The following is an 18,269-nucleotide window of genomic DNA, read 5'->3' as shown; positions in this document are numbered from 1 at the left end:
AAGTCAAATCATGACGTCAGTGATCTTTAGGTCGAAAAGTTGGTGCTCTAGAAAGAGTCAGAGATTTCCGAGTTCCCAGTTGTTAACTCAGCATCAAACGGCAACGGAAGGAAGACTTCATCAGCGTGTCACACACCACTTTGCAATGAGCTGGAGGCAGTACTCAAAACTCATATAATTAATTGTTTGAAACCTGAACGTTTGAATACATATTATGAGGCATGTCTTACCTTGCTTCAAAGTAGCCTATTAGAACTCCTCTCTTTCTAAATTTCTAACAGTTATTTTAATCTCTGTAACATGAAACTGCTCTCATGTGCAGTGTCCTTTTGACAATGCTGTTTTCCTGCTAATTACATGATGAAACAAATATTCGGGCATAGCCTACTGCCTTATGTGCATTGCTGTGCTTATGTGAAAAAAGTATAGTTTATCAACATTTAAAGCTAAACGTTCTGATCTGTTGCATCAGACTCATTGCTTTTTTAACATTTTTTTATGTAGCATAGGTTGTACGAATTTGGGATCTATCGCCCGACAACTGTCCCAGAGTAGGTTTGGAATAGGCTAGTTCTTTCTCGACAAGCTGACCAATAAAATAGGTAGCCTAAACTTTTCTTCTATAATAGATTGATATAGGCTAATGATTTTGCTGTTTGCTACTCATCTTATTGGCTGATGAAAATTAAGTGTGGGCAGTTATTCTAACATGTTTAAAGTACACATCAGAATTCAGTAAGCAGATAATTGCATCCTCAACGTGCATGTTCTGTTAATATGAATTACCATATTCTAAATGTGATTTTTGTCATTCTTAGCACCGTGGATGGATGCACTAATCAGGTTACGCACCCAATGCATATGGGTCCGGTAAATTTCTCAAATGTCTGGTAAATTAAAATGTTGCTGCTCAAATGTCCGGCGCCACATTTTCCTAATTCCTAAACCCTGCTACCAAGTGGAAAACTAAGGATCCGACTTCCGCCTAAGTTAGCAGGTCTGAAATGTTTTCAGTTTCCGACATGAAGTGGACTCGGAATCAATCTAACCATCATGGCGTTCCGACCCCAGAGCAGCTCAGTGTAAACAAGCGTAATGGTAGGGTCCAAATTTTCTGGCAAGTGAGAGCAAATGAATGGCAGTTTGCCCATCACATAGAAGTCATGTTCCCCTGCTCAGGCCAGGCAAGGCCCCGGGCAAAGATGGTGGATAAATTAAGATAGTTCACTCATGCCGTTTATCTTTTTTTTATGGTCAATTCCGGTCTACTTAAATGGGTGAGTCTCCCATAGACGCCAAAGCAATCGAGGGGTTGGTTGTTTAGCAACAAAATCGATGCCTTCACAACTATGGGTCAAACATACGGGGTTGGCTTAGATTGTTGACAACATGTAAACTATATTTCATCGCCAATGTTTATTGAAAACATAAATACATTTGCACAATAAGCAATTGTCTCTCAAATACATAATTCCAGTTGTTGGTTAATTAGCTAGCGAATTTTAGCCATATTTGTATAGCCATGACATCAGTCAAAACACCTCAAAACAAGACATGGTACCAAGAACAAGATCAAACTAGCTGAAACGAGCCACCTTTAATTCCCCACATGGCAGCTTGTTGTTATTAGCGAGGATTCCATCCAATTGCCGGCAGATTTTCATACAAATATTCTAAAATGTGCAGAAAGAAAATATGCACATTTTCCCACCAGTGGTGTTTCCACCAAATGGTCTTGGTGCAGATAAAAATGCCTGATGACATTATGCACACAAAAAGTCATTTTCATGTACCGAATAAAAATCTAAAGTTTAATGTGTTTCCATCGCATGTCTATCTAACGATAGTTTTGTCTCAAAAACTGTTTCATTAAATAGCAAATGTGCCTACCCTGGTCTTGACATGTGCGCTTTAGCCAACAGCTCGCAGATACAGTGTGGGTAGGCATGGTGAGTATGGGTATTTGTCAAACGGCAGTCAAGCATCTGTAACCGATGTGAAATGGCTAGCTAGTTAACGGGGTGCGCGCTTTCGATTGGTGACTTCACACGCTCTTAGACCTTGAAGTAGTGGTTCCCCTTGCTCTGCAAGGGCCGCGGCTTTTGTGGAGCGATGGGTAACGATGCTTCGTGGGTGTCAGTTGTTTATGTGTGCAGAGGGTCCCTGGTTCGCGCCCGAGTTGGGGCGAGGAGAGGGACGGATGCTATACTGTCACACCGCCAGAAACAGACCCTCGATATTTATTGGAAAGGAGCATCAAGATCACTGTGCACGTTCATCACCCTGTGAAATTCATCATACATGATTTAGTCTGTAGCCTAATTAATTGCATGGTTTCTCGAGTGGTAGTGGGAGGACCACACTCGCGTGACTCGAAGTTTAATTCGATATGATGGTTGTGCATAAAGGCGTTTCCACCAACATTTCTGTCATTGTTAATTTTAAACACAAAAAGATCCCGCCATGTCGAACGAACAAATTATCTTTAGGTATTTAGACAATTGTACCGAAACATAACTGCTGTCGTGATTTTTCTTTCATACGGTATGACTTTACTCGCATAAAAACTGGATGGAAACGTGGTTAGAGTTGCTAGCTATCTGGCCATCCTGAATCCCAACAACACACAGACTTCTGCCCTATTGAATCGTGCGCCTCGTTTTCGTGACATTGTCAGCTACCCGGCTATATTGCAGCTGGGTCTGGGCTACTACATCACTGATTTGAATTAAACCAGAAAAAAAAACAAAGTGGGATGTCTCGCTTCCTCTTCCGTCTGGCCCAAGGTGTAACATTAGCCATCAAATATATATATATTCTGTATTTGGAAGAGATGCCTGCCCTTAATGACTCAATTCCACTGCCCCTGCCACCGCTGCACCACCACTGTCCATATCAGGCAAGCCTCTGCCTTGCTCATGGAAACCTCAACATCGTACTCCCCATCGCTAACGGCCCGCTTCGATAGTACATCAGATCTGCCTCATTTCACTCCGCCCCACATGAGCTGGGATCAAAGTAAATCTATTAGTCGACCATGGATTAGGATAATCTCATATTCTGTTTGCTACGTGATCTAAATGACAACTACTCTGGTTTGACTTCCTCCACCCACTGTCAAAACCAACCGTATGGCCATCAACTCAGGCGTGTATACAGCGAGGAGTTATGTCATACCCCAGTCAATACGGTGGGTTCGGAACTATTCCGTTTGAGACCCGGGGGACTCGGCATCGATTCGGACTCGGGGATGTGGCTTCATACGGGCGGAGCTCTTCCCGAGTCCGGGAGATTCATATTACTCTGGGTTCCGGCTAATGGTACTTGGGCCGAGTCCATTTCAGCATATCTGTCTGTCCCGTTATTTTTTTTCAGAAGTAGGCCATATGAGGTTTTTATTTGGCAGGTGATTGAAGAATTAAAAAACGAATTAATGTAATAATTTCACCTTTCACCTTCATCTATGCTATACATGAATTCGATTTTACTACATATTTTTTGGGAACCCCACTCACACTATTCATTTCAGTGCTTTGGCCATTCTTGGCTTAATATAATATTATTAGCGATATTTAGGCATATGCTGGTGGCTATGTTAATTAAAATACGATTTGGGATATATGATCCACGATAAACAGCACATCTCAGTGTCATAGGCCTATTTTTCTAAGGTAGACCTATCTATAAATGACGATACATCATAACAAAATACACCATATGAGTGGCCTAATGTAATTTGTACCTTCTAAACTGATACAAATGGTTGTATTATCGGGGCTTTATTTCGGCGTGAAACACATAAGGCCGTTTTAGTGGTTATTAAAATGAGCCTAAATCGCTGCATTTTACAGCCTAGACAATAATTGTGTACTAAACGCTCAAAACGTCATGAATGGGTTTGATTCCCGGGCCGTGAACGGAAAATTAATGCATGCATACTGTCGCTTAGGATAAAAGCGTCTGTTGATGTCACATTTATTATTTTGCACACCTCATATTTGTGATGCATCGAACATTTACCTGCATGGAACTTTTGACATTCTGGGCATTCTGAAATGAGACATTCTCATGTATTGTTTATGTCTATGTTCTTCATAGTTCGGTTGATAGATGCAATATTACTACCTACGTTTAATATTCTTTTTGGGGGGGGCATTGCTGGACTGATGCTGTCCATTTGCTGTGAGCTTTGGCTCAGTTCAGGCTGCCAGATCCGGGCCAAGTCTGTACCGTATTTCATTTCGGACTCGGGATGGCAGTTTTAGATCTGGCATGCCGGAATCAGGCCAGGTGGGGGACAGACTTTTTGTGCTACCTGGGACATTTCCTGACTGCAACCCCACTTTCCTAAACAAAAAAATGCTATCCCAGTCCGACCTGTCCTTGGGTCTTTTGATCCATCTGTGTATATGGGCATAAAATCCTGATATACAGTATCCAGTCATCTTTTAAATAACTTGGATGGATCAAACCCCTCCCTGTTTTTCGGTAATCTCTCCAACACTTGTAAATCAACTACTGGAGGTGGGAGTAGCCATGGTGGTGGACTCACAGGGATAGATAGGTACCATGGGGGTGAACTCCCTGCCAAACAGTCCCATCTGCCTTGCCTGGGTATCAGCCACCCATCCAAAGCTTATATTCTGTCCATAACCCATGTCTCTGTAAATTAACCCAATAGTTAATTGCCAGCTTTTGTTTTCTAATATGTAATGGTGTCTTCCCCATCCCCACCTGTAGAGCTGACTCTGGAGAGGTCTGAAAGGCCTCACTACATATTCTGAATCCTTGCGTCTGTACGACATCAATCCTTTTCAGTGATGTCCAGGCTGCCGAATCATACACTATACTTCGTTAGTCTATTACAGATTGAATCAAAGCAACATACATGGATGGTCCTCAGTGAGAAATGCCCAGCCACTAACTTCACTCCTGTCATATAGTGCATCACATTTAGAACTAAAAAAAAAAAAAAATCCTACTACTCCCTCAATCGGTTTCCCGATAGCGATGGAATTTAGGTTTGAGTGTTTTAAAGAGGCATATGTAACAGTATAACTTTAGACGTCCCCATGCCCATACCCGGGCGCGAACCAGGGACCCTCTGCACACATCAACACCAGTCAACCATGAAGCATCGTTACCCATCGCACCACAAAAGCCGCGGCTCTTGCAGAGCAAGGGGAACCATTACTTCAAGGTCTCAGAGCAAGTGACGTCGCCGATTGAAACGCTATTAAGCGCGCTAACTAGCTAGCCGTTTCACATCCGTTACACATATTTCCTTTTTATTTTTACCCATCTACCAATATGTTCCCGTCTTTGCATGGCATTGGAAAACCTTACTGGTCTTTGTAGTCGAATCTGTGCTTGAAATTCACTGTTCAACTGAGGGACCTTACAGATAATTGTATGTGTTGGGTACAGAGACGAGGTAGTCATTAAAAAATCACGTTAATAAACACTATTATTGCACAGAGTGTGAGTTCCTGCAACTTATGTGACTTGTTAAGCACATTTTTACTCCTGAACTTACCATAAGGGGTTGATTACTTATTGACTCAAGACGTATAAAACATAATTCCACTTTTATATTATGGGATATTGTGTGTATAGGCCAGTGACAAAAAAATATACATGTAATGAATTTTAATACAGATTTAACACAGTAAAATAGGATGGTAAACACTCCCACTAGTACATCACAGTGAACTTTGAGTGATTTTAATTAAGGCATTCATTCATGCAGACATGTGATGTTAACCATCCAATTTTACTGTGTTAAAATTAAAATGATAGTCCATCAAATAGCACTGTAATATAAAGTAAACTAGTGTTTTTCCTATTTTGTAGCTGGCATGTGGATTAGTGACAATGGATTAGTGATCTACTAGTGGCAAACGTGTGACCAATTGTTTAACATCCATTTTTACTGTTTTAAAATTTAATTATGTTCCCTCAAAATTCACTGTAATATACTGTAAACAAGTGTTTGTCCAATGTTGAAGCTGTCCTAGTATGGGCATGTTATACTGAATCAATAAGGCAGGAGGTGTGATATATGGCCAATATACCAAGGCCAAGGGCTGTTCTTATTCACGAAGCAATTCGGAGTGCCTGAACGCAGCCCTTAGCCGTGGCATATTGACCACATATCACAAACCCCCAAGGTGCCTTATTGCTATTCTAAACTGGTTGCCATTGTAATTAGATCAGTAAAAACAAATGTTTTTTCACACCCATGGTATACGGTCTGAAATACCATGACTGTCAGCCAATCAGCATTCAGGGCTCGAACCATCCAGTTTATAAATTGCAATCAGAACAGGGCTCCAGGCAGCCGAGCGGAAATGGAGGAAAACTCGCCTCCCTGCGGACCTGGCATCCTTTCACTCCCTCCTCTCTACATTTTCCTCCTCTGTCTCTGCTGCTAAAGCCACTTTCTACCACTCTAAATTCCAAGCATCTGCCTCTAATCCTAGGAAGCTCTTTGCCACCTTCTCCTCCCTCCTGAATCCTCCTCCCCCTCCCCCCCTCCTCCCTCTCTGCAGATGACTTCGTCAACCATTTTGAAAAGAAGGTCGACGACATCCGATCCTCGTTTGCTAAGTCAAACGACACCGCTGGTTCTGCTCACACTGCCCTACCCTGTGCTCTGACCTCTTTCTCCCCTCTCTCTCCAGATGAAATCTTGCGTCTTGTGACGGCCGGCCGCCCAACAACCTGCCCGCTTGACCCTATCCCCTCCTCTCTTCTCCAGACCATTTCCGGAGACCTTCTCCCTTACCTCACCTCGCTCATCAACTCATCTCTGACCGCTGGCTACGTCCCTTCCGTCTTCAAGAGAGCGAGAGTTGCACCCCTTCTGAAAAAACCTACACTCGATCCCTCCGATGTCAACAACTACAGACCAGTATCCCTTCTTTCTTTTCTCTCCAAAACTCTTGAACGTGCCGTCCTTGGACAGCTCTCCCGCTATCTCTCTCAGAATGACCTTCTTGATCCAAATCAGTCAGGTTTCAAGACTAGTCATTCAACTGAGACTGCTCTTCTCTGTATCACGGAGGTGCTCCGTACCGCTAAAGCTAACTCTCTCTCCTCTGCTCTCATCCTTCTAGACCTATCGGCTGCCTTCGATACTGTGAACCATCAGATCCTCCTCTCCACCCTCTCCGAGTTGGGCATCTCCGGCGCGGCCCACGCTTGGATTGCGTCCTACCTGACAGGTCGCTCCTACCAGGTGGCGTGGCGAGAATCTGTCTCCTCACCACGCGCTCTCACCACTGGTGTCCCCCAGGGCTCTGTTCTAGGCCCTCTCCTATTCTCGCTATACACCAAGTCACTTGGCTCTGTCACAACCTCACATGGTCTCTCCTATCATTGCTATGCAGACGACACACAATTAATCTTCTCCTTTCCCCTTCTGATGACCAGGTGGCGAATCGCATCTCTGCATGTCTGGCAGACATATCAGTGTGGATGACGGATCACCACCTCAAGCTGAACCTCGGCAAGACGGAGCTGCTCTTCCTCCCGGGAAGGACTGCCCGTTCCATGATCTCGCCATCACGGTTGACAACTCCATTGTGTCCTCCTCCCAGAGCGCTAAGAACCTTGGCGTGATCCTGGACAACACCCTGTCGTTCTCAACTAACATCAAGGTGGTGGCCCGTTCCTGTAGGTTCATGCTCTACAACATCCGCAGAGTACGACCCTGCCTCACACAGGAAGCGGCGCAGGTCCTAATCCAGGCACTTGTCATCTCCCGTCTGGATTACTGCAACTCGCTGTTGGCTGGGCTCCCTGCCTGTGCCATTAAACCCCTACAACTCATCCAGAACGCCGCAGCCCGTCTGGTGTTCAACCTTCCCAAGTTCTCTCACGTCACCCCGCTCCTCCGCTCTCTCCACTGGCTTCCAGTTGAAGCTCGCATCCGCTACAAGACCATGGTGCTTGCCTACGGAGCTGTGAGGGGAACGGCACCTCAGTACCTCCAGGCTCTGATCAGGCCCTACACCCAAACAAGGGCACTGCGTTCATCCACCTCTGGCCTGCTCGCCTCCCTACCACTGAGGAAGTACAGTTCCCGCTCAGCCCAGTCAAAACTGTTCGCTGCTCTGGCCCCCCAATGGTGGAACAAACTCCCTCACGACGCCAGGACAGCGGAGTCAATCATCACCTTCCGGAGACACCTGAAACCCCACCTCTTTAAGGAATACCTAGGATAGGATAAAGTAATCCTTCTCCCCCCCCCCCCTTAAAATATTTAGATGCACTATTGTAAAGTGGCTGTTCCACTGGATGTCATAAGGTGAATGCACCAATTTGTAAGTCGCTTTGGATAAGAGCGTCTGCTAAATGACTTAAATGTAAATGTAAATGTAATGTTAAGGACAATGGATTAGTGATGATCTAGTGGCAGACGTGACAAAATGTTTACCATCCATTTGTACTGTTTTCGAATGTAATTGAAATCACTGAAAGTTCATTATAATATACAGTAAACTAGTGTTTTTCCAATGTTTTAGCTGGCATAACATGGGCATGTTATGCTTTGCATATAAAATGACAATGGAATAGTGATCTACTCGTGGCAGACACAGGGATTTGGAACCAAAATTATTTTCCAATCTTTTCGTTCTAAACAGAACCATTATTGTTTTTGTTCCATTCCACTGTTCCAGCAAAATAATGTTCTGAACCGGTTCGAAACCCCCCAAAAGTATCAGTTTATATTGTTCCTTTCTGTTCCTTTTTAAACCTCTGAAATATATTCTTTGACATTTAGCTCAATATTAAATTACTTCACCAATCAGTGCAGGTAGAGCAGCTTGCTGTGGAGCGGATAACCAATTTAATCTGTATAGGAAAGTCATTAAGAACAAATTGTATTTTGCAGTAACTGCATGGTTTAATCATAATGAAAGACAAACAATTTTGAGGGTGAGGAGAGAGCGAGTGAGAATGGGGGAAGCTTGAGTTGAAGTACTGGACATCTTGTTATGACATGCATTATTTGAATTAGGCCCCAAAAATGTTACCTACGGAGGAGCAGCTTCTATGGAGGAACTTTTAAGGTCTGTGAACTTCCGAGTTGGTTTAACGTTGGACTAGAGAAAACGTTAGCTAGCTAGCGAGCTAACAAGCTTGTGTGTTCAGAGTATTGCTAGGAGAAAAAAAGCCATCTTACTAATGAATCCAATGTGAACCGTGATAACTATAGGATCCATAACTTGCATTGAAAAAGTAAATCCTTCTGTAATCTCTTCCTTTTGTCTTAGTGGGAAAGGGCAATGTGGAGTGCAATTGAGATTGTGTCATCTGTGGATCTGTTGGGTTGGTGTGCTAACTGGGAGGGGGGTCCAGTATGTCTGGGAAGATTGTGTTGTGAGCCATGACCAGCCTTTCAAAGCTTTTCATGGCTACAAATGTGAGTGCAAGGGGGCGATAGTCATTTAGACAGGTTATCATGGCGTTCTCGGGCACAGGGGCTATGGTGGCCTGTTTGAAACATGTAGGTATTACAGACTGGGTCAGAGAGATGTTGAAAATGTCAGTGAAGACACTTGACAGCTGGTCACCCCATGCTCTGATTACGCTTCCTGGTAATCAGTTTTACACTGCAGCCTTTTGAATGTTACCTGTTTAAAGGTCTTATATCGGCTATGGAGAGTGTGATCACACAGTCATCCGGAACAGCTGGTGAACTCATGCATAGTTCACCAGCTGAACTATGAAGGTATTCAATCAATCAAATGTATTTGTAAAGCCCTTTTTACATCAGCAGATGTCAAAGTGTTATACAGGAGCCCAGCCTAAAACACCAAACAATGCAGATGTAGAAGCACGGTGGCTAGGAAAATGTCCCCAGGAAGGCAGGAACCTAGGAAAAAACTTAGAGAGGAACCAGGCTCTGAGGGGTGGCCAGTCCTATTCTGTCTGTGCCAGATGGAGATTATAAGAGTACATGGCCATTTAAGGCCAAATTGTTCTTCAAGATGTTCAATTGTTCTTAGCTGACCAGCAGGGTCAAATAACAATCAGTTGTTGTAGAGGGTGCAACAGATCAGTACCTCAGGAGTAAATGTCAGTTGGCTTTCCATGGCCAAGCATTCAGAGGTCGAGACAACAGGTGCGGGAGAGAGAAAGATTCAGAAACAGCAGGTCTGGAACAAGATAGCACATCCGGTGAAGAGGTGAGGATTCCATAGCCACAGGCAGAACAGTTAAACTGGAGCAGCAGCACGACCAGGTGGACTGGGGACAGCCAGGAGTCATCAGTCCAGGTAGTCCTGAGGCATGATCCTAGGGCCCAGGTCCTCCGGGAAGGAGGGAGAGCGGGAGAGCGAGAGAATTAGAGGGAGCATACTTAAATTTACACAGGACACCAGATAAGACAGGACAATTACACCAGTTAACAGATTTTTAGCTCATCTGGTAGGCTCCCGTCACTGGGCAGATCGCAGTTGGTTTTCCCTTTGAAATCCGTAATAGTTTGCAAGCCCTGCCACATCCGACGAGCATCAGAGCCGGTGTAGTAGGATTTGATCTTTGTCCTGTATTGACCAGGTCTAACCTTTAGCTCAGTGTGGATGTTACCTGTAATCCATGGCTTCTGGTTGGGATATGTACATATGGTCACTGTAGGGACAATGTCAACGATGCACTTATTAATGAAGCCGATGACTGATGTGATAAACTCCTCAATGCCATCGGATGTATTCTGGAACATATTCCAGTCTGTGCTAGCAAAACGGTCCAGTAGCTTAGCATCTGATTCTTGAGCACGTCACTGGTACTTCCTGATAGAGTTTTTGCTTGGAAGCAGGAATCAGGAGGATGACGTTATGGTCAGATTTGCCAAATGGAGGGCGAGGGCGAGATTTTTATGCGTCTCTGTGTGTGGAGTAAAAGTGATCTAGAGTTTTTTTGGCCTCTAGTTCACTAGTGTCATGCTGGTAGAAATGAGGTTAAACATTTCAGTTTTCCTGCATTAAAGTCACCTGCCAAAAGTCACCTGTTGGTTATCATTTTCTTGTTTACTAATGGCCCTATCACAGCTATTTGGGTGCAGTCTTAGTGCCAGCATCGGTTTGTGGTGGTAAATGGACAGCTACAAAAAATATAAACTCTCTTGGTAAAGAGTGTGGTTTCAACTTATGAGGTATTCTAACTCAGGCGAGAAAACCTCAAGACTTCTTAATATTAGAGATTGCGCACCAGTTGTTGTTAACAAAGAGACACACACCACCTCTGAGCTTCTCCGATGCAGCCGTTCTGTCCTGTTGATATATAGGAAAACCATCTAAATGTACATTTACCATGTCCTTGTTCAGCCACGACTCTGAGAAACATAGGATATTACAGTTCATCACATCGATAGGATAGTCTCAAACCGAGCTCATGCAGTTTATTCTCCAGTGGTTGCACAGGTGACATGCCAATAGATCGAAGCGTAGAGGCAATTTATCCACTCTTCAACATGGTCTTTTCAGGTATCCCGCACACCAGCCTCTATAGGCCCATCTCATTCATCCTTCATCGAGTGTCGGGATTTGGGCCTGGTCTACAATAATCAATATGTCTCCGACTCATTGAATTAGAACTCGTTGTCCAAATGGAGGTCAGTGATAGCTGTTCTGATGTCCAGAACTCTTTTCAGTCATAGGAAACGATGGCAGAAACATTATGTAGAAACAGGAAAAAGTCTCTGCACACTTCCAGTCAGATGCAAATGTTTTTAATTATAGCTGAGCTTTCAGTCAGTCGACCTTCATCAGAACATATCTCCACAAACAATAGCGGGACAGATAAGGCCACACAGTGAGCCAGAGGTAATTGCAGACACCTGTGGTAATCTAAAGTACCCAAAAGGGCCACAAGGTGTCATAATATCAGATACAGGATAAAATAGAACTTGTTATAGATCTATTTCTACTAGAACAAAAACAGATGTACACAGGGAATGTGGTTAGTATAATTAATCCATACTCTCAAAGATAGCAATAAAGGTGAAAAACGATATAAAAAAGAAAGAAAAGGAAAACATATACAGCACTATATACATATGCAGAACCAGGTGAAATCTAGAAAACAACCAGATAAAGGTAAACGTAACCTGTCAGGGAAGTATCGGGCCCCAAGGGCTGTCATGAATACAGGACATCCTAATAGCAGGGAGTGTGTTAAGCTAAGATGATGTAAAGATTATGTACAAAAAAGTTAAGATCAGCCCAATACAAAAACACAGAAACCAGGCCCTGATCATGTGCAAGTTAGTAAATTTACATACACAAGCCCACCCCCTTACCAAGATGAACAGTCGTTGGTCTATTATAATCAAATGTTGTGGGCCAATAGTTCCATCCCAACTGAAATTCCCTTTGAAGGTAGTTTAGTAATTGGTAGCTTGGAAGACGATATTTTCAGAGTAGCTTCCCCAGTGCTAACCACTGCTCCTATAGGGTTATCCCACTTGGGGCACAGGTTGTTACTTGTTCCACTACCTACCCTCTTCATTCAGGAGAGTGTGGCTGTGGCCACAAACACCATCCTACTTATGATACCAGTGCAGTGAACAAAGACTGTGCACTGCCTCGTTCAGGTATTGAACTTGGGTCTCCCAGTCCACAGGCAGACTTGCGAACGAACCAATGTGACTAGAATGACGTTTTAAGTAACATTACATTTTTCAGGACATAGACATGTCTTATATGGGCAGAAAGCCTACATTCTGAAGTGTCCAATTTACAGTAGCTATTTCAGTGAAAAAATACCATGCTATTGTTTGTGCATAACAACAAAAACTTTTATCATGGCTGGTTTGATACATTCACCTCTGAAAGTAAATAATGTACTTACATTCAGTGATCTTGCTCTGATTTGTCACCCTGAGGGTCCCAGAGATAAAATGTAGCATAGTTTTGTTTGATAAAATCAATTTTTATATTCAAATGTAGGAACTGGGTTCTACAGTTTGAACCCCTGCTGTGTAGATTTGGGTGTTATTTTAGTCGAAAATTGAAAAAATGGTCCGATCCTTATTAACCCACTTAGGGGATATGGTAAGGGTGACCCAAGGGTCTTTACAATACCAATGTGGCTCCCATGCGTTGTGACTGTGAGATCATCTGCGCAACTCGAGTAGCCTACTATAAAAAGATGTCCAGGAAGCGGCCAAATTAACATTTGAACTCAAAATGACTGCAGCTCCGACCACACAGGACAGACTGGAACGCGCCCATTCTCAGATTTGCGCAGTCGCAATGATGAAAGCATTCGAGAAACACCGCCATTATTGCGTAGCAAGTCTGCCTATTGCATTGTGTTAGCGACCTAAACAAAAATTACCTGCAATAATGAGGGCAATTGTGAAATTTTGTGGGAGTAAGCCCATATAGTGCGCGCCGTTTGCATAAGGTGCCGTTGACCAGCTCAAGATGTCCGCAGAGATGCTCAGGTAACAAACATATCGACCGTTCAGCAAGCTACTGTAGCTAGTAGGGCAAGCCGTAGATGGCTAACCGTAACTAGCTAGCTTATTTGCTGCCTGCTAGCTTCCTAAAGTACTCAGTCCTCACATTCAAGCAAACTAGTCCGACTTGAACTTCTGACATTTACATCATTAGTACATACATCAAGATACACCTAGTTATGTTTACCCAACGTTATTGTATGATATTTATCTAGCTAGGGAACAAACTTTACTGCTAGCTAACTAGCTATACGTTAGTTGAATGACGTACATTAACGTTAGCTAACGAGCTAGATAGCTAATTGGTTTGTCAATGATCTGAGCGCGGTTTCCCAAAAGCATCTTAAGGCTAAGTTCAACGTTAGGAAAATATGGTGAATTTAGTCTTCAGATACCTTTGGGAAAACTGGCCCTGTTTAATTTTTTTTAGGGTAGCTCTCGGAGATAACCTTAGGGTTTAAATGCAATTTCAAATATAAGTTAGTTCATATAAGGAAATCCGAATGGTGAGTTAAATTTATTAGGCCCTGAATTTCACAGGGCAGGGATGGAAGTCATGGGCTGGCGTGGTTGCACGTTGTCTGAGGTTGAGTCTGGGTGGATGTACAGCCAAATTCTCTAAAATTAAGTTGGAGGTGGCATATGGTAGAGAACTTAACATTCAAATCTCTAGCAACAGTTCTGTTGGACATTTCTGCAGTCAGCATGCCAATTGCACGCTCCCTCAAAGCATGGGGCGTATGTGGCATTGTGACAACTGCACATTTTAGTGCCCTTTTAGTCCCCCACACAAGGTGCACGCACCAGTGTATTGATTATGTTTAATCTGCTATTTGATATGCCACACCTGTTAGATGGATGGATTATCTTGGCAGAGGAGAAATGCAACCTAGCAGGAATGTAAACTAATTTGTGCACAAAATCTGAAAGAAATAAGCTGTGTATGGAACATTTCTGGGATCTTTTATTTCAGCAGATAAAACATGGGACCAACACTTTACATGTTTTATTTTTGTTCAGTATACAATTCCGACACTGTTTTAACGTTTAGAAAAGCCAATCATCGCTTGCAAAACGATTTTTGAAAATACATAATAGCCCTTTCATATCAGCCAGAAAGGAACTTTCAAATAAAAATATACACTTACCGTTGCAGATTTGTACAGATCATATGCTGTGTGCCTCCAGTTGTAAAACTACACTTCCTCCCCAGTAACTTACACACAGGTGTTTGAGCAGATAGCTAATTGGCACAGGTGATCGCCTCTGTGTACCTTCTGTAATCAAGGGCTGTAACATGGACATTAGTCTGGTTAATCAGGCTTTAATACACAATTAATTGGTATATCGCCTGAAGCTAATGCTTGCAACATCATGTAACTGTTCCTTACCAGCCAGAATGATTAATACAATGAAATTCAAACTTAACCTGTTGTGCATGCTCAGACATGTCACCCACTGAGCATGTTTGGGATGCTCTGGATCGAATACTACGGCAGCGTGTTCAATATCCAGCAACTTTGCACAGCCATTGAAGAGGAGTGGGACAACATTCCACAATCAACAGCCTGATCAACTCTATGCGAAGGAGATGTCGCTCTAATGAGGCAAATGGTGGTCATACCAGATACTGACTGGTTTTCTGATCCACTCCCCTACCTTTGATTTTAAGGTATCTATTCCCAGTCATGTGAAATCTGTAGATTAGGCCCGAATGAATTCATTTAAATTGACTAGTTTCCTTATAGGAACTGTAAACAGTAACAGTAAAATCACTGAAATTGTTGCATGTTGTGTTGATATTTTTGCTCAGTGTAATTAAAATGATATATCAAAGCAAAAATTCAACCAATGCTAAGGCACCACATTGATACATTGTCGGTTAAATAGCCTAAATGAGCGCATGGAACTCCCGAGATGGCCAATGCAGCTGTTGGCCTATAACTTCCATTGTCAACTAATTAAAATGGATAAAGCCAACAAATAAAACAGAAAATATATGGATGAAAATTCCAGTTCTTTCATTCACCTCTACTCACTCAGCATGTTGGCCTTCCTTTCACTAATAAAGTGCAACATTTGTATCGACTGGATCTTGCATGAAGTTGTCTCTGAACTTGCAACATTGTCTCAACTAGCCTATTCCAGGTGCTCAGCTTCCTACACCAGTGAGCTTGGGACAGACAGCTGTTTTTGCAAGGGAAAGGTATTTTCTGACGTTTCAACTGGATATATCCAGTCATCGGCTGATATTTTGCTCTTTCACACCAGGCTTGGTGATTATGGAGGGGGAGAGATTATTGGAAAGATTCTTTCAGATAGGCCTACTGTGAGGAGCTATAATTTGCAATGGAGCTTAAATAAAAGACCCCCCCAAATCCACAAAAAGCTTATTTCTCTAAAAATGTTGTTCACATATTTGTTTACATCCCTGTTAGTGAGCATTTCTCCTTTGCCAAAATAATACATCCACCTTACAAGTGTGGTATATCAAGAAGCTGATTTAAATAGCATGATCATTACACAGGTGCACCTTGTGCTGGGGACAATAAAAGGCCACTTGAATGTGGACTTCTGTCACACAACGCCACGGATGTCTCGTGTTTTGAGGGAGCATGCAATTGGAATGCTGACTGTAGGAATGTCCATCAGAGCTGTTGCCAGAGAATTGAATGTTAATTTCTATACCATAAGCCTCCGTTGTTTTAGAGAATTTTACAGTACTTCCAACCGGCCTCAAAACTGAAGACTGTGTAACCATGCCAGCTCAGGACCTCCGTATCCGACTTCTTCACCTGCAGGATTGTCTGAGACCAGCCACCCGGATATTTGATGAAACTGAGGAGTATTTCTGTCTTAATAAAGCCCTTTTGTGGGTAATAACTCATTCAGATTGGCTGGTCCTGGCTACCCAGTGGGTGGGCCCCATGTCCTCCCAAGCCCACCCATGGCTGCGTCCTGCCCTGTCATGTGAAATCCATAGATCAGTGCCTAATTTATTTATTTAAATTGACTGATTTCCTTATGAACTGTAACTCAGTAAAATCGTTAATTATTTGTTAATTATAAATGTGATTTCTGTCATTCTGATCACCATGGGTGGACACCCTAATGGGTTACCCACCCAATGTGTAAATGTATGGTAAATTTCTCAAATGGCCGGTAAATTTAAATCTTCCTGGTCACGTTGTCCGCTGCCACGTTTTCCTACCGGAAATCCTGGTAAATGGAGATAAACAGTTGAAGTTGGAAGTTTACATACACTCAGGTTGGAGTAATTAAAACTAGTTTTTTAACCACTCCACAAATTTCTTGTTAACAAACTATAGTTTTGGCAAGTCCGTTAGGACATCTACTTTGCATTACACAAGTCAATTTTCCAACAATTGTTTACAGGCAGATTATTTCACTTATAATTCACTGTATCACAATTCCAGTGCGTCAGATGTTTACATACAGTAAGTTGACTGTGCCTTTAAACAGCTTGGAACATTCCAGAAAATGTCATGGCTTTAGAAGCTTCTGATAGGCTAATTGACATAATTTGAGTCAATTGGAGGTGTACCTGTGGATGTATTTTAAGGCCTTCCTTCAAACTCAGTGCCTCTTTGCTTGACATCATGGGAAAATCAAAAGAAATGAGACAAGACCTCAGAAAAAAAGTGTAGACCTCCACAAGTCTGGTTCATCCTTGGGAGCAATTTCCAAATGCCTGAAGGTACCACATTCATCTGGGCAAACAATGGTACACAAGTATAAACACCATGGGACCACGTAGCTGTCATACTGCTCAAGAAAGAAATGCGTTCCTTCTAAATTTGTGGCGATTTGTGTACAGCACTGCTGCCCTTTTGACGTGGACTTCAGTTTGAAGAACAGGTGAAGTTTTCTTTCAAAGTGAAATCCAAAGTGCAACTTAAAATGCCTGGACCAGCATCAAGTGCAACTAATGTCGGTGCAGGGAGCCGATCCCCCAGCAAGACAGCAGCCCCCTGCGCAGAAGGATCCACAGTCCGACAGAGGAAAGCAACGAGCAGTGGCACACGCAGTGCAGGCAGGACCAGTGTCAGCGGGCGGCACAGGGGCATGTGGCGCTTCTACATTGAGGACTCACCAGGACTCAAAGTAGGTCCAGTACCAGTGCTGGTGATGAGTTTGCTTTTCATCGCGTCTGTCTTCATGCTGCACATCTGGGGGAAGTACACCCGCTCCTAAACCCCGCCCCATGACCCTTCACCCTCAATCCCTGACCCTGCGGCGCAGCTTCTTAACACATCAGACCTGGACCAAACAACCAACCAACCTGAATCCCCAACAACACTACTCGCCTGTCCCGGTGGGTGGTATAGCCCCAATCTGTCTGGTGTTCTTAGAGCACGGCAACAGTCTAGTGTCCAACTCAAACTGAAATGCAGATCACCAGTGTGTTGACATTGAGCACAGATCATCTAGGACTGAATCCTGACATGAGACTCATCTCCTACTGGCTGCTGTAGGTCCTGTTAATGACAATGGGTGATTCCTCTCCAGTAAGGATCAGGCACCTAGTCCCCTCATCAGGACGTCAGTAAGCATCTATATATTTCAGCCTGAATTGGAACCTGTAGATGTTTTAACATCATTTGGCCATTTTTATTGTGATATTGTACAGGAAATGGACTCAAAACAGAATGAATCTTTTTTTTTTTTGTCTCCTAGAGATGAACGTACTTGGTTGCGAAAAGGGTAAATCAATCCCAGAACAACAGCAAATGACCTTGTACCTAATTCCTCCAGCATCTTCACAAATGTATCT

The 18,269-nt window shown here is 43.1% G+C and overlaps 2 protein-coding genes across 2 annotated transcripts in view; both read left to right on the top strand.

Moving 5' to 3' along the window:
* The first annotated feature begins 13,188 nt into the window (after nucleotides 1–13,188).
* LOC118390239 (transcriptional regulator ATRX) overlaps nucleotides 13,189–18,269 on the top strand; it is a 43,427-nt gene continuing 38,346 nt past the window's right edge. Inside the window, exon 1 of the mRNA XM_035780596.2 lies at nucleotides 13,189–13,459. Coding sequence (XP_035636489.1) covers nucleotides 13,440–13,459 — 20 coding nt within the window. The 5' untranslated portion in view covers nucleotides 13,189–13,439. The remainder of the gene's footprint in view (nucleotides 13,460–18,269) is intronic.
* LOC118390240 (protein transport protein Sec61 subunit beta) lies at nucleotides 17,281–18,110 on the top strand. Its single transcript, XM_035780597.2, has one exon. It carries the CDS (start codon nucleotides 17,396–17,398, stop codon nucleotides 17,687–17,689), a length of 294 nt encoding a protein of 97 aa, XP_035636490.1. The 5' UTR covers nucleotides 17,281–17,395; the 3' UTR covers nucleotides 17,690–18,110.

Source organism: Oncorhynchus keta, chromosome 11 (assembly GCF_023373465.1).
Source record: "Oncorhynchus keta strain PuntledgeMale-10-30-2019 chromosome 11, Oket_V2, whole genome shotgun sequence".
Taxonomy (NCBI): domain Eukaryota; kingdom Metazoa; phylum Chordata; class Actinopteri; order Salmoniformes; family Salmonidae; genus Oncorhynchus; species Oncorhynchus keta.
Note: the sequence above shows the minus strand (reverse complement) of the source record. Positions and strands in the feature narration are given on the sequence as shown.

Excerpts from the sequence above, each read along its gene's own strand:
- LOC118390240 (XM_035780597.2), top strand. The coding sequence starts at position 17,396 with ATGCCTGGACCAGCATCAAGTGCAACTAATGTCGGTGCAGGGAGCCGA.